Raw genomic sequence first — 17,065 nt, 5'->3', positions numbered from 1 at the left:
AATTTTTTTGTCCATTAAAATAACATCAAATTGATCAGAAATACAGTGTAGACATTGTTCATGTTGTAAATTACTATTGTAGCTGGAAACGGCTGATTTATTTAATGGAATATCTACATAGGCGTACAGAGGCCCATTGTCAGCAACCATCACTCCTGTGTTCCAATGGCACGTTGTGTTGGCTAATCCAAAGTTATTATTTTAAAAGGCTAATTGATCATTAGAAAACCTGTTTGCAATGATGTTAGCACAGCTGAAAACTGTTGTGCTGTTTAAAGAAGCAATAAAACTGGCCTTCTTTAGACTAGTTAAGTATCTGGAGCATCAGCATTTGTGGGTTCGATTACAGGCTCAAGATGGCCAGAAGCAAAGCACTTTATTCTGAAACTCGTCAGTCTATTCTTGTTCTGAGAAATGAAGGCTATTCCATACGAAAAATTGCCAAGGTACTGAAGATCTCGTTCAACGCTGTGTACAACTCCTTTCACAGAACAGCTCAAAGTGGCTCTAACCAGAATAGAAAGAGGACTGGGAGGCCCAGGTGCACAACTGAGCGAGAGGACAAGTACATTAGAGTGTCTAGTTTGAGAAACAGACGCCTCACAAGTCCTCAACTGGCAGCTTCTTTAAATAGTACCTGCAAAACACCAGTCTCAATGTCAACAGTGAAGAGGCGACTCTGGGATGCTGGCCTTCTAGGTAGAAGAACCTCAGGCTCCACATGGTATTGTCTCTAAGACAAAACATATACTAAATAAATAAAGCACAAACCTCAATGTTTTCACAGTGACCAGACTGTACAAATTTACCTAGGTAGGCAGACAGTACCTAGCTACAGCCATGTCTAACAGGCATGCTTTAGGCAAATATTTGTCTAGTAAAACCAACTAATCAGTTTAAGAGATTTACAATACAACATTTTTGTATTATTGTTTCCCCTCACTGTTAGTAAACTTAGCTAGCTTGCTGGATTGCCAATAATTGTTATTTGCATCTTTTTGAAATCCTACCTTGTGTCATGCCTGTAATGTTGTCAGATTGGTTATGATTATGATAGTGGATGCATTTAAATGTCAACTTTTGTAAAATTTAGTTACATAGCTAGCTAGAGAGTAAAATGATTTACAGTTGCTGATTTTACTCATTTGCTAACAAGTTTAGAGGTTTTACAATCGAGGAACAACAGATCTTCGATTGTAAAACATCTTATATTTTTAGTCATATAGATGTCTACCAGTAGCTGTTTAGCTAACTTAGCTAGCTAGCTACCTAGCTAACTAGCTACATAAGTTAGCAAAGAGAAAAACGTACCCCCACTTTAACACAGTAGGATGTTAGCCAGCAATACACAATATGGGTTTCAATAAATAAACTAAAGTTAACTAACTACCGTATCTGTCATCTGCCCTCTTGGTGCTGGCATCAGCTGTAGCTGAGTTCTAGCTAAATTCAAAGCTTTGTTTCGAATACTCTTAGCTATATTCCGATTGAAACATACATGGTTGAATGTCCCCATTTTGCTAGCTAATAAAACATTTTTTTAAATGCTTCAAACTCAAATTCGTGTTGATGAGAGGATTCACTTGAAGCCATTGAGGTCTGGTCAGTTCTTTCAGTTTTGCCCAGAGGATTTTGTTATGTCTCCGCCACTCTTTCAAAAAAGCCTGCTTTGGGCAGAGACTAGGTCAGAGCAGGAAGCACCACCCCACACGAGTTGTAGTATTTCAGAGATTGGAAAGAATGTGTCACCTTGTATACTTAGCAATGACTCTGCCGATAGGAACATCGCTGAAAGACGTCCAATGGCTCGATCAAATGTAACAGTATAACTTTAGTCCGTCCCCTCGCCCCGACCCGGGCGCGAACCAGGGACCCTCTGCAGAGCAAGGGGAACCACTACTTCAAGGTCTCAAAGCGAGTGACGTCACCATTTGAAAGGCTATTAGCGCGCACCACCGCTAACTAGCTAGCCATTTCACATCGGTTACACAAACAAGGACAACCATATCTACACAAACTGCATAGTGCAATCGGTATAACATAAAAGCAAAGCAGGACTACATTTATTTTCAGATCTCGCAACCCCCTCTCAATACACCGGAAGTCATCATAGGGTGTATCGTTCGGCACGTGAAGCCCTCTTCACGGCCAATTATGTGTGAAACACATCTCACTGACCTAGAAGTCCCTCAGACATGATCAAAACAAACCTAGGGTTCCCCAGGGTGAAGTTCCCCTTTAAGTTTGGCATTGATACCTTAAAAAAATAAGGAAACTATTAACAATTCACTTAAAAATCTAAAAGTACCCGGAAGCAAAGTCATTAATATCTGTCGGGTGATTTGTTGAGGATTCTTCGGTGAGTGTCGTCACTCCAAGCCCTTACCAAAACACAAATAATGGTGGACAGTTTCTCTCGCTTTTAATCTGAAAGCCGTAGTAATGACAGTTAAAATTAAATTAAAAATCGAACATACCCGTGCACCAATAATATTTCCGCAGAGGGCGTTAGCTAGACTGCTTGTAGACTCGGGAGATCATGTAGGCTTCAGGAGCCAGCGGGTTAGATGATTCCACTATGGGTAACAACAACTGGCTACTAGAGCTGAACCGATGGACATGGGGCCATGAATTTTTTTATCTGTGTGCATATAAAGTCACTGCAACCATAGATGGCTGCACCAGACCAGTTGATGCCACTATAGATGTCATTGGCACCAGTGGCACCATAGAAAACTAGGGCAATAATGCTGCAGTCATAACCAAGTGGGAGGTGTGTATTTAGCAGTTGGGAAGTCGTAAATACCAATTGGACGCCTTCATGCTATTTGAACCTGTTGAGAAACGCTGATTGGCTAATGGCCAACAAGCTGCGTAAACCATAAATTAAAAGTACATGTTTGTAAACAATACATATTCATGGATGCTTTTTTAAATGATGTTTTGTTGTTGCATTTAACTGCCAAAAATGCTGTTATCAAGGTAATTTCCTTAGTAGGTGACATCAGCGGTCATCATGTGGGAGAAGTGGGAGCTCAGGATGATAGATGAGTCAGAGACGGAAGAGGAAGCCAGACATTCCACTCGCTGTTTTTTTCTGGTTCAATGAAAGTCAATTAACTAAGTAGACCAGACTCAGCTGCTATTGCATTGGTGTCTATGGGAGGCCCACCCCATTAACTTCTAGTTCCTCCCAAACCCGGATCCGGGAGCACCCCCCACCAGTAAAAAAGCTGACTAGCATAGCCTAGCATAGCGTCACAAGTAAATACTAGCATCTAAATATCATTAAATCACAAGTCCAAGACACCAGATGAAAGATACACTTCTTGTGAATCCAGCAATCATTTCTGATTTTTAAAATGTTTTACAGGGAAGACACAATATGTAAATCTATTAGCTAACCACGTTAGCAAAAGACACCATTTTTCTTAGTCCACCATTTTTTCTCTCCACCAGTAGCTATCACCAATTCGTCCAAATAAAGATATTGATAGCCACTAACCAAGAAAAAACCTCATCAGATGACAGTCTGATAACATATTTATTGTATAGCATAGGTTTTGTTAGAAAAATGTGCATATTTCAGGTATAAATCATAGTTTACAATTGCACCCACCATCACAACTCGACTAGAATAAATACAGAGAGCAACGTGTATTACCTAATTACTAATCATAAAACATTTCTTAAAAATACACAGCGTACAGTAATTGAAAGACACAGATCCTGTGAATCCAGACAATATTTCAGATTTTCTAAGTGTTTTACAGCGAAAACACAATAAATCGTTATATTAGCATACCACATGTGCAAACATTACCCCAGCATTGATTCAAGGCAAAAAGAGCGATAGCGTTATCATCACCAAAATATATTAATTTTTTCACTAACCTTCTCAGAATTCTTCCGAGGACACTCCTGTAACATCATATTACACAATCCATATAGAGTTTGATCGAAAATGTGCATATTTAGCGGCACAAATCGTGCTTACACAATGGAAATACTGTCCAACTACTCAAGCAATCTGCCCGGCGCCATCTTGGAAAGACACCTATTTTTATCGAAAACTATTCATAAACTTGACTAAAAAAATACAAGTTGGACAGCAATTGAAAGACAAATTAGTTCTTAATGCAATCGCTGAATTACATTTTTAAAATTATCTGTCACGTCTGCTCCCGCTCTTTCCCTCCCCCTGGCGCTTGAGGGCGCCAGAATGCCTTGCATCACTCACTCCTGCCATCCATCACGTACACCTGCCTTTCCTTGTCACGCGCATCAGCGTTATTGGACTCACCTGGACTCTCTTATCACCTGTTCATTTCCTCCCCTATATGTGTCAGTTCCCCAGCTCTGTTCCCTGCTTCTGCATTGATTGTTTTTCTGTTTGCTAAGCTGTTTATGTCTCGTTCCATGTCCGTTATTTATTAAATGTTACTCCCCGTACCTGCTTCGTCTCTCCAGCGTCATCCTTGTGATAGATCGTGACAGAATGCAGAAGCCATCACACGAAGCATCGGGGAGTACTGGCGTTCTGGTTGGTATAGTGGCATCGGCTCTGGGTCACCACCGATGGAACCGGGGGTGCCTAGCCTGCTCGTCGGGCTTCCACGCCCTAGCAGGCTCGAGAGGTTTCCTTGCCCCGGTTGGCTCGGATGGCGCCCATCCCACGTCGGGCCTCAGCTGGATCGTCAGTTCTTGTCTGCCCAGCCTGTCCAGGAGTTTTTTTTTGTTTGTTTGTTGTTTGTTTTGTCGGTGACGTCGGGGGTGGATTCTGCCGCCGATGGAACCGGGGGTGCCTAAGCCAGCCCGTCGAGCTTTCATGCCCTGGCTGGCTCGAGAGGTTTCATTGCCTCGGTTGGCTCGGTGGCTTCCCATCCCACGTCACAATCCACCGGATCATCGGGTTTCCTCAGCGGGATCGACAGGCGTCTGGACTCAGCCGGATCGTCAGGCTCCCATGCCTCAGCCGGCTCGCCAGGCTCTCACGCTCCAGCCGGTTCGTCGGGCTTCCACGCCTCAACCGGCTTGCCCAGCGCCCATGTCTCGGCCGGTTTGCCCAGGTGGGACGCCGGGTGGCGCCCCTAGTGGGGGGGTACTGTCACGTCTGCTCCCGCTCTTTCCCTCCCCCTGGCGCTTGAGGGCGCCAGAATGCCTTGCATCACTCACTCCTGCCATCCATCACGTACACCTGCCTTTCCTTGTCACGCGCATCAGCGTTATTGGACTCACCTGGACTCTCTTATCACCTGTTCATTTCCTCCCCTATATGTGTCAGTTCCCCAGCTCTGTTCCCTGCTTCTGCATTGATTGTTTTTCTGTTTGCTAAGCTGTTTATGTCTCGTTCCATGTCCGTTATTTATTAAATGTTACTCCCCGTACCTGCTTCGTCTCTCCAGCGTCATCCTTGTGATAGATCGTGACATTATCCTTACTGTGCAATACAGGGTGCGCCAAAGCGAAGCTACCCCAAAAAAAATGGCGACATATGCGTTTAACATTTTTCAACAGAACAACGATTTATCATCATAAATAGTTCTTACTATTAGCTGAGCTTCCATCAGAATCTTGGGCAATGTATCCTTTCTCCGGTCTAATCGTCTTTTGGTCGAAAGATGTCCTCTTGTCCTGTCGAAATGGCCACTAACGTTCGGCATGTACCGGAAAAGTGCCCAACTCTTGAAAGTGCGTCACATAGAAATGCCAGAAAATCGCAATAAACTGCTATAAACTGCTATAAGTCGGTTTAAATTAACTACCTTATGATGTCTTTAACACCTATAACGAGTAAAAACATGACCGGAGATATATTACTGGCTAAACCAAAGCTTGGAAGGAGGCCAGTCCGACTTCCATCGTGCGTCAAGCGCAGGGCAGAAAAGAAAGGTACTTCCGCATTTTGGTCTTTTATAAAGTCCCAGATTGCGCAATCGACCCCATTCAAATTGTCACCACTTACTGACATCTAGAGGAAGGCGTAGGCAGTGTTTGTAGCCCCACAGCATTCACAGGGACTTATAAACTGACCTGGGACCAGAGGCCAAGATTTCTGAAATCTCACTCCCTGGCAGGAAAAGTGCTGTAGAATGAGTTCTGTTTCACTTAGAGACATAATTCCAACGGTTTTAGAAACTAGAGAGTGTTTTCTATCCAATAATAATAATAATATGCATATTGTACAAGCAAGAATTGAGTACTAGGCAGTTTACTTTGGAGACCAATTTTTCCAAGATCGAAATAGCACCCCCCATAGGCTCAAGAGGTTTTAAGTAGACTGGAACTGACCATTTTTTTCAATGGTAAACAGCCTGAGTGAACCATCTTCATTTACCCACAATCTTTGGACGATGTTCCCACTAGTAATTACCAGTTGGAGAGAAGTTCAAGTAAATTTGTCCCAGTCGTATGTTGTAAATTCCCACTTGGTTAAAGAGATACTTCGGGATTCTGAAAATGAGGCCATTTAACTACTTCCCCAGAGTCAGATGAAGTAAAGGATACCATTTTTGTGTCTCTGTGTCCAGTATGAAGGAAGTTAGATGTAGTTTCGCGAGCCAATGCTAACTAGCTTTAGCGCAATGACTGGAAGTAATAGCACTAACGCTAGTTAGCAATTGCGCTAGCAGTAGTTAGCAACTTCCTTCAAACTGCATACAGTGTCATAAAAATGCTGAGGAAGTAGATAGAGGGCCTCGTTGCTAAAATCCCGAAGTATCCCTTTAAGAGCGCAACCTAACTATTGATCAAGTGGACTTTGTCTTATGCTAAATTAATGTTAGATTTCAATTATGCAGACGAACAATGGGAAATATTGTGATTAGTATATCTGTATAATCACATATTGTTGCCCTATTATGTGGTCTGAACGTAGTGAAAAGTCAATATTTTATTCTGTAAAATGATAAAGCAGTCAGTGCAGTCAGCGTATAACAGCTGCTAGAGTGTATTGGCGTGTTCTGGAATGCTAACACAGAGTGTATCAACTAATTTAAACCAACATGGTAAGGCTTTCACTGATTGCTCATAAAGGAAAATAGTTCCTACATGATAGAGTGCTTGCTTTGTTATGTGTTATCCACCTGAATGTACTCAGACATAACATTGGGCGGATATTGTATGCGTTGGGGGGACGGTTGGGTGAAATGAGCGGCTCACAGGAAATCCCCCACAGTGGGTTGACGGAGGCTGAAGAAGGCTGTGGGAGCAGGGCTGGGAGGGAGAGGATGTGTGCGTGAGTGTGGTGTGTGCGTGTGTGCGTGCGTGTCTGTCTGTCTGCTCCTATCAGGCTCCTATTACTGGGGCTTAGACATTGAGCCAATGAGCAAGACATTTAAGAAGGGCTCAGAAAAGAAGCAGGAGATTATTAGGATCAGGAGCTTATTTTATTTTTTAAACGACAACCCATCCTTAACCCTCAATTTTCAGACTATGGGATAGGAAGAATAGAGGAAGCATGGGTGAGGAAAAGCCTATGGGATTGTCATAATATACTGGATATTAAAAAAATGGATGCATGTGGTCCACTGTTCGTACTGTATGTGTGACCACCACTATTCGGTCTTATGTTGCAACATTTGTTTTTTTACATTGGATAAAAGTAGAGACTTAAAGCTACAAAATGGCATATCATACACTGCAGTTGAGGAACAATGGGAAAGTAATTCTGCTTTGGAAGTTGATAAACTTGTAACTCCACTTTTGAGAAAATTGCCTTTGAATGTTTTGGTACGCCTAGTGGAGAGCTCTTCTTTGTCTACACCTATTCAGCATCGTTCACACCCTCTTAAACCTTAGCCCCACCCATCTCTTTAAGGATTCACATGAGGCCATGTGCTAAACAGAATGAATAAGGTAGTGTAGTAAACAAGAGTTCAAGACTAAAAGTGGTGAAAGTAGTAGCCTACAAAAGAAAAACTCCAGGTAAAAATACACTATCTAGTCCTTCGCCTATACCCTAATCTGAATTTGGTGCAGGTCATGTTGTTCTTCACATTGCCTTCTCTGGTAAACAATCACTATATCAAATCAAATCAAAATGTATTTGTCACATGCACAGGATACAGAACGTGTAAACGGTACAGTGAAATGGTTACTTGCATATTTGCATAGTAGCAATATCAAAAATAGAAAGTATCCAGACAAAAATATTTTATTAGATGACGCTTACCCAGACACACGTCTAAATTGATGAGTCATGTGAAAGAAATGCTATAACCACCCCCCAGACACATCTAGCTAAGTGGATGGGTCACTATTGTCTAGACATGTAAACATGTTCATGAAATACAATAGATGGCCGTAATCACCCCCAGACACACCTGGCTAACTTGATGGGTCATGTAATCATCTGGTGAAGTGGAGTCTTTTGTTAAACATGTAGCTTGCTAGCTAAACAATTAACCATAATCCCTACCCATACAGCACTAGCTAGCATCACAAACAGATTGTTATAGCTAACCAACATACATTAATTTCTGACAAAATTATAAACTTATAATATCTGAAAATATAGCTAGACTCTTACCCATATAGATGGATGAACGCTTCACGGCAGACTGGAACCCGTTTAACTAAGACGTCTTGTGTCGTTTCTGTTTTGTTTGTACAGCTTGTTTGTTTTCACACTGACCGTGTGCAGAAAGTAGTCCATCACAACTTTTTCCCACTGGTCTTTGTCGATAGCACCTGCCAAATTCAGGGCAGCAATGTTGTTGAGAGCAGTAGCAAAACTTTTGCAGTCCTCCATGGCTAAAGTTATCTTTAAAAAAAAGCCATGGTTGTAAGGATTATCTACACATACTGAGCAGCTCATGTTATAGACAGATGCGTGCCACATAACAGATCAATACTAACTCATTGTTATGCAGATGAATGAGGACCCAAAAGCGACTTAACAAAAACAGAGTCTTTATTCCAAACTTAAACAAAACGGTACTCCTGGATATATCTTAGATGACACCTGCTCACACGCAGCATCTGATGAAGGCAAAAACACGACAGGGCGGAACCAGGACACGGAACAGCAAACATCAAACAAAGATCCGACAAGGACAGAAGCGGAAAACAGAGGGAGAAATAGGAACTCTAATCAGAGGGCAAAATAGGGGACAGGTGTGAAAGATTAAATGAGGTAGTTAGGAGAATGAGGAACAGCTGGGAGCAGGAACGGAACGATAGAGAGAGAGCGAGAGAGGAAGAGAGGGAGGGGAAGAGAGAGGGAAAGAACCTACTAAGACCAGCAGAGGGAGACAAATGGAAGGGAAGCACAGGGACAAGACATGATAATCAAAAGACAAAACATGACACTCATCTCTCAGCATGTCCAGCCCAGCCATTATCTCAGCCAATCATGGTGGGAGGGTTCCTTTCTTTTTCCGTGGCTAAACCAACTAGACTTTTAATTTAACAATTGTATTAGTATTTACAGATAGCATACACGTTTGCTATTAAGGCACATGAAAGTTCATATGTTCCAGAAGGCATTTCTGCCCCAAAACACATTTTGATCAAATAATAAAAAGCGTTCAAAGGCCTCTCCTGTGAAGTAGTGACATGCGACATACACCTAGCTTCCTGAAACGGGCCACATTTATGCTTAGATTCACACCTCTTGCAGCTCAGCTTAAAGTAAGTGGTAAGGTGGGATAAGGTTGTACTGTTAGGTAGCATGATGCGCTGTATTGTATTGTCCCTTAATAAACAGTGTATTACACTTTTTTATCATATGTGCGACAACGTGCCTTTTGAATATTGTGTAATGTTAGTAGTAGCGTAGTCAACAACAAAAAAATTATACTTTGAATTTGGAGGTTTTAACATATCCCTCTGGTGACCAAGTTTACTTTTTTTATGACATTTGTTCGTGGATATATAGTCTAAGATTGACTGATGTGGAATTTGTTATAGGAAATAATCATGGCCAGCTGGTCTTGTTAGCATAGGGCTAAGTGTGTTAGGTTATCTCATGGGAAAAGCTTACTTGTAGCGTTATATCACTTGCAACTACGTAGAAGATTTTAATTGGCTGATGAAGATTTTGAGACATAAAACATTTTTCAAGAGTTCGCAAGTATGAACTCTTGGTTTTCTGTTGATTGGTCTTAAATAAACAGAGTCCAGAGTCATCCAAATTCTCACATCCCCCTCCTCCCACTCCAAAGAGCCCTGACGATCAACGGAATACAACCCCAGAATGTTCCCAGAGTTCCATGCTTCTGCTCTCTAATTTAACGTTCCATGGAGCGATTGGAGGAATCTCCTGCTGTCCGACCTTGCTCAATGACCAGCGACCTCATCCCAGATAGGAATACATGCTATGCAAATTCATAATAATATCCTGGACTTATAGAGAAATAGAATGTGTGTGTGAGGTTGCGCCTGCCTGCGTACGGTATGTTCCTGTGTGTGTGTGTTTGTGTGTGGTGCACGTGTGTGTGTGTAGTGGCGAGGGGTGGCCTAAGAACTTGGCCTGTCACCAAGCACGTTCCCACATGGCCGCTGTAAACAACTTAAAGGTCCCACACAGTCATCCTATTTCCCAAGTAAAAATAGCCTTTGAATGACCAAAACATCACCCATAATATTTTTACGCTATTAATATGGTCCAAATTGAATACATTTGACCTTTTCTCTCATCTCTAACTATCAGGAAGCCTGAAATAACAGGCTGAGTTGGCGGGGAGCTTATATTTATGAGCTCACCTTAACTGAGCTCTTTGAAATGCCCCTGTGGTCATTGCCAGGTAAGAAGGTAAACAATGGGCCACATGTCATTCTGAGCCTAAATAGCATGCCTCAACCCATTTTATCTGCAAAATGCTCTCATGGTCAACAGAGCTGTTCATGGACTGTTGGATATCAGACAAACATTTTGATTATTTTGTAACTAATTACAGAATACAGTTAACTGATACACTTTTTCATAAGATGTTGTAAAGCCTGAATCACCTTAGAAGCTTAGATATAAGGGAATGTACACGAAAACAGCATACAATAAGTGTACCGGACAATTAGCATTAGAAATGACAATATGTTCGTAATTGTGTATATTGATCAGACATTTATTAAATATTTTACGATAGACCAGCATAGCCAAAATATTGAGCAACATGAACAAACATGAGAAATAAAGGTGAGAAATAATTTGACATAAAAAAAAAAAAACTTCAGCCATAAGCCTAATATAGTCACCCGGCCGCAATACAGTGTCCCAGGACCCATTTATTTGTACAATTTTTAACACTCATCACCTGTCCGAATGCTTGAATAAAAAAACTAGACAAAGTAACTCCCGAGTGGCGCAGTGGTCTAAGGCACTGCATTGCAGTGCTAGAGGCGTCACTACAGACCCTGGTTCGATCCCGGGCTGTATCACAACCGGCCGTGATCGAGAGTCCCATAGGCTGGTGCACAATTGGCCCAGCGTCGTCTGGGTTAGGGGAGGGTTTGGCCGTGGTAGACTGTACTTGTAAATGAGAATTTGTTCTTAACTGACTTGCCTAGTTAAAAAAAGGTATAAAAAAACTATGTGATATCATACAGTAAAAGTGAATTTAGGAAATGCAACAACTACAGAGACTGAAGAGGAGGGGGACCCATAAACCCTGCTTCAATTAATCAGGTTTCAGTCACCCCCAAGAATGAAGTGGGAGACAAATCCATTTCCTCCTTCTAGTCAGGCCTCGCACAGCTTCCCCACATACTTCGCTGGAGCATTTTACTGTTAGTCTACACCTGATGTTTATGAAGCATGGGACAAATAAAATGTGTTGTGATTTTATCACGGGTGATCTCGTTGAAGAGGAGATCCAGGAGCCTGTCAACATAGCCTGTAATGTTTTTGAAAAGGGAAATGTTAGTTAAGTGGGAAGTGAATTTAACTTCCTTTTATTTACTGTTCTGAGATGATGCTTCAATTCGTTGATGTAGTGATCTACTCATTCTACAATGTGTTTCCTTGAGTTTTTGATGTATTCAATTTTAAATATGCAATATTTGGTTCTGTACTTTTTTGTGAAACTTTTCAATGTTTCTAATTAGACTTTTTTTGTGCCTGAAATGCTCAATTAATGCAGATTTGAAATGAATAACTATGACTTACAGTATGATGGGTCTGTCTTCACAGGCTTCACAGCATTTCCCCCCTTCTTTGCCTTGGGAAAGATGATTTTGTATCACATCATTCCTGCTGCAGTTGCCTGGGAAGCTGTGCAGACAGAGAGATGTTGATTTTTCTAAAATGTCTATCATTACAGCTTGATGAAATTGGAAAGACAAAAGATGGAAAGTGAAATAATATTCCCCCTTATCATCATGATTAGTCCCAATGACACAAGCTACATCAACTGTAAAAAAATTAAAAAAACACACAATGGAATGGCAAAATATGATTTTCAGGGGTAAATTATAAATACTACACACACACACACAACCCCTTTTGTGGACAACATTCTTTTGTGTCAGCTGTGTGCGGGCAGCTCTAAGACTCAATGTTGGAGTCTTAGGGATGAAGGAACAAAAACCATATAGTGACTATCAGGTGTGTTATAGAAAATATACAGTTCACAAGTCAAAGCAGTCACAGCCACAGTTGCATTATCTAACGTGATCCCCCCCAAAATGTTGGCTACTGTGTCACACTCATCAAACTCTGATACTTACATTATGGTCAGTGCTTGCAAGATCCACTGTCAATGATGCATCCGTCTTCAGGATTAGCTTCCTGGCAAGACCCATCGAATGTTCTCCTGGCAAGACCCATCGAATGTTCTCCTGGCAAGACCCATCGAATGTTCTCCCCAAATTGATAAAGCAACTTCACTCGAAATGTGCACTGCACACGCGTGCCATGATTGTAATTTTCAGTCATCCCGTCCACCGTAAGCTAGCTAAGAAATGAAAAGCAACCACTGCTGTTGGATGTCTTCCTTCTTTGGGAAATAGTTTAAGGTTAATGTTACACTATGTAAGGTTCATTTTACACAAATTTTACACTAGTTACGACACAGTGTGCTTTTGCCGGCATGCTGGTAAGTAGCTTGCTACTGTAGCTAACAGTCATACCACAGATGAAAGGTTAGCAGTATCTTTGGTCGTACCTTCCGCTCGAGCTAACTACTAGTAGCTAGCTTAAGGTTTGTAAACAAAGCCAAAGCAAAGCGTAGGGGCACATGAGATGACGGTTTTAAGGTGGTACATATTTAAATTAGTTCAGATAAGATGCTACCATTGCCGTATTAAATTTCCGGCTTTATGTGATGTTGCATAAAGCCGGAAGTAAATCCTTGACAATGCCTGCCTCCTAAATCCAAGTCTTTGACACGAGGGGAGGGGACCAGTAACTTTATGATCAAACATTCTCAATGTACAGTACCAGCTACAGTCATTTTTCATCCTTGGGTCACTCTACTTTGAACTGGTTTCCACCAAATATCATCCAATTTGATTTAAAAAAAACACTATGGATAAGTACAAACTCATTCACAATTCAGGTGCTCTACATACTTTCTAATGAAGATCTGCGTGATCTGGTTTAGTGCATGCGTTCACAACTGTCCCAAGCCAATGCATGTGTACGGAAATTAAGTGATTTTTGGTTTGTTGTGGGTTATAAGAGGTAACTAATACAGTACTATACTGGACCAGACCTCATAGAGAGAGAGGCCCAAGAGAACGGGATTGACAGCGAGCTCTACTCTGAAAACAACAGCAGTAAATAAAGATGCTTGTTTTCTTAGCCTCCCTCATCGGTCTGCACTGCTCTGTCCCTCACCGCAACGTGCCCAGCAGCACGAGTCCCCTCCCCACAACATGTTTTGTTTAATTTCCTCTGAGATGTTTTCTCTACAGCCGTGACGGTGGTAGTGGGCTCTTTACTGCTGTCAGTCAGTGAAGTCTGGTTTGGGCCCCTACCGGCCCCCGTAGACCCTACCAGACTCCACCAGCCCCAACAAGCCCCTATACAGGCCTCCACCAGCCCCTACTGGGCCCCACTGGACCCCACCTAAGGTACCATTTGGGACACAGCATCATGCTGATAAATCAGGGCAGTAATTCAATGGGTGAATATTATCATATATATGCCACTGTCTGGAGATGGAATTTATGGAACTGAAGGACCACTTAGATTTACTTCCAGATATTCATGAAAAAGCTTCTCAGACACTTTTCAACAGTTGGTAAATAAAATACATTTGCATCTGACTGAAAGTGCACTGAGACTTTCTCCAGTTTTGCATTTTGCCTCCAGCACCCCCTGCACCACTATTCTGTTTTGGGTGTGGGTAGATTATGGTTTGTGCCTATTATGGCTTGTTAAATTGAATATGGCACCAACATGTATATTAATTGACCATAATATTTTATAATGTGTCTTATCACATATTGAGCGTTGTTTTAATTGTTGGCTATATTAGCATATTATTAGGCTTGTTGTAGTATTTCATTAAAACTGCTGGCCTGCTGTGTCTTGGATATTCGTTTGGAAAGGTGTCAATAAAATATGTTTAAAAATATATATATATACCTACCAATGGGTAACGCAAGGAAGAACGGCAGCCAACAAAGCGTAAACATGCCAACCACGACTCCCAACGTTTTCGCTGCTTTCTTCTCCCGGGAGAATTTCAGAAGTTTCACCGTCAGGGAGCTCCTTGCCTGGTTTGCACGGCCCTTCCCAGTGCTGCTGCTGTCATCCTGCACCTGAGATCCCTTGTGGATCCTGAGCGTGAGCTCACTCGTGTTCATCCTCTCCCTCATCACCCCGGCCTCCAAGTTCTTGGTTGTGCGTTTGGCGACTACATAAACCCTAAAATACATGGACAAGATAACCACCAGTGGTATATAGAAGGAACCGAGGGAGGAAAATAATGCGTAAAACGGTTCCTCGGTGATGAGGCACACAGTGTTGTCCGGCGACGGCGGCTGCTTCCACCCGAGGAGGGGTCCAATGGAGATGACCACCGAGAGCACCCACACCCCAAGCATGGCCAGCAGTGCCCGCTTCTCGGTTACTATGCTCGGATACTGCAGCGGGTGGCTCACCCCGATGTAACGGTCGATAGAAATTACGCACAGGCTCATGATGGACGCTGTGCAGCACAAAACATCCACTGCCGCCCAGATGTCACAGAAGATCCGGCCGAACACCCAGTAGTTAAGGATCTCCAGGGTGGCAGACACCGGCAGCACTGTGGTGCCCAGCAGCAGGTCAGCGATGGCCAGGTTTATAATGAAGTAGTTGGTCGGGGTCCGCAGGTGCCTATTGGTCATCACCGCCAGAATGACGAGGATGTTGCCCACAATGGCGAACACGATGAAAGCCCCCAGGACGAAGCCGAGCGGGATGGCACGGGTAAGGTCCACTTCACCAGGCGACTCTGACAACCACGGCGTCCCCACTGTTGTGTCGTATTGTTCCAATAAGGAATAATTTCCCCATAAATGTGCCGCATCGTCAGTGGTCAGATTCATTTTGACTAAAGAGGTCCTCCATAGCAGGTTTCTAATCACATGGAGCTGTAGCACACGAAAACGAGCAACACCATGCCAAAATACATTTACTCAATTCGGCCAAGTGTTGTTAGGCTACATGAATAGTGGAGAAGTTATCAAGGATTAAAATTCCATTTGCAAACCGGTGCGTTTTCAATTATGAAACCAATTGGATGAAATTGTATGATAATGGTTTTGTCACATCCGTCCACTTGCAGTACAGTCTCGCTTTCTTTGTTTCTCTGTTTTTCCCCTTAACTGTCTGCTTGAAAAGTACGGAGGGGGCGGGTAGTCGTCCCTCTGTTTGCTCCCGGTCAAACCTCACTGATCTGCGCGCAATGCTGAATAGGCTACAGAGGCTCTCTCCTAAACACAGTTTGACTGTATGAATTGGCAGATATACTGGCAAACAAAAATGTATAGCTCAATAATAACGCACTAGGAAAAGGACTCTGGCACCGCAGGAAACGCATGGATTTCTTTGTTGGTTTTGTGGCGAGGTTTATGCATGAAACTTTTCAGGGTTGACCCCCACCACTTCGGATAATGACCAAATGACCTGGTAAAAATATATATAGAGATGCTATATAGACAACAACCTCCTTATGTGACTGTGTACTTACTGCCTCTGCCAAGAGGTCTGAAGTTTAATGGCAGGTGGTAGTGCATTTGCAACTTAATTACAGGGTTGCTGGTTCAAGCTCTGCTCTGGCTGTTCCCTCTCAGTATTAACACATACTTTTTAATTTCCTTTTGGGTGGGTAGGCTTAAATTCATTCACACATTTGGCCCAATATGAGTAGAGGATATAAAACATGAGTACGCTTCAAGGGTCAACCTAAAAACAAACAATTATACCTTTATGTCCATAATAAGAGCAGATACTGTTATGCAACAAATCCCTATTTTTGTCAAATAGTTTTTTTTCGAACAAATCACTCAGGACATTATCATGTCCATGCGTCTTATGTGTTGTCGACAGACCATTTTGTGGGGAATAGCTGTCTGATCTAAAAATGGTTTAGTTCAAATTTGTCTTGGGATCTATGTTTTCAGTAGGGATTATTCCCGCAATATCTCTATCTGCCAAGAAACTCCACAATATACAGGTAATATGAACAATGTTCAGAAATAAATGATCTAAAAGTCTATCACTACATATCCTAAACTGGATTGTAGTGGTTGGTAGACTTTCCACTTGGCATCATGCTAGATTTAATATTTTGGACATAAAAAAAGTGAAGTTTTGCCTGCTTTAGAACCCCGAGTGTTGCCAAGTGGAAAGTGCCTCAGGTGAGAACATGGGAGGAAAATGTCACATATTTTCGCCAAAGATTAACTTTTTAATAAGGGTTTAATAGAGCACTGCATGTGCCTCTTGATCTGTCACTTAGTTAAATGGAGCGGAAACGTTGTCGAGAGTTGAAGAGGATCAATGGCGGAGTTTGGCCTGTGTTTGAAACCATAGAAGACATGTATGCAATGCATAGATGTAAAAATGTATCCCATCAAGACTGATTGGTATCCTGATTGGTAACAGAAGCTGAATATATTTTTCAAACTGGTG

General features: G+C 42.2%; 1 protein-coding gene across 4 annotated transcripts in view; it reads right to left on the bottom strand.

Moving 5' to 3' along the window:
* LOC120048215 (alpha-1A adrenergic receptor-like) overlaps positions 1–15,791 on the bottom strand; it is a 37,242-nt gene extending 21,451 nt beyond the window's left edge. Inside the window, exons 1-4 of one of the 4 annotated variants that reach the window (XR_005476991.1) lie at positions 14,535–15,791; positions 12,667–12,893; positions 12,107–12,211; positions 11,441–11,834 (exon numbers count right to left, since the gene is read on the bottom strand). Coding sequence is in view for 1 of the 4 variants with exons in the window: in XM_038994000.1 (XP_038849928.1) it covers positions 14,535–15,477 (943 nt within the window). In the remaining 3 variants the exon portion in view is untranslated. Of the gene's footprint in view, positions 1–11,440; positions 11,835–12,106; positions 12,894–14,534 lie in introns of those variants that run through there. The other 3 variants (XR_005476990.1, XR_005476992.1, XM_038994000.1) reach the window with 3 other exon arrangements.
* Positions 15,792–17,065: the final 1,274 nt, after the last annotated feature.

This window comes from Salvelinus namaycush, chromosome 5 (genome assembly GCF_016432855.1).
Source record: "Salvelinus namaycush isolate Seneca chromosome 5, SaNama_1.0, whole genome shotgun sequence".
In the NCBI taxonomy this organism is placed as follows: Eukaryota; Metazoa; Chordata; class Actinopteri; order Salmoniformes; family Salmonidae; genus Salvelinus; species Salvelinus namaycush.
The sequence above is the reverse complement of the archived record's forward strand: the minus strand, read 5'-3'. Positions and strand labels throughout refer to the sequence as shown.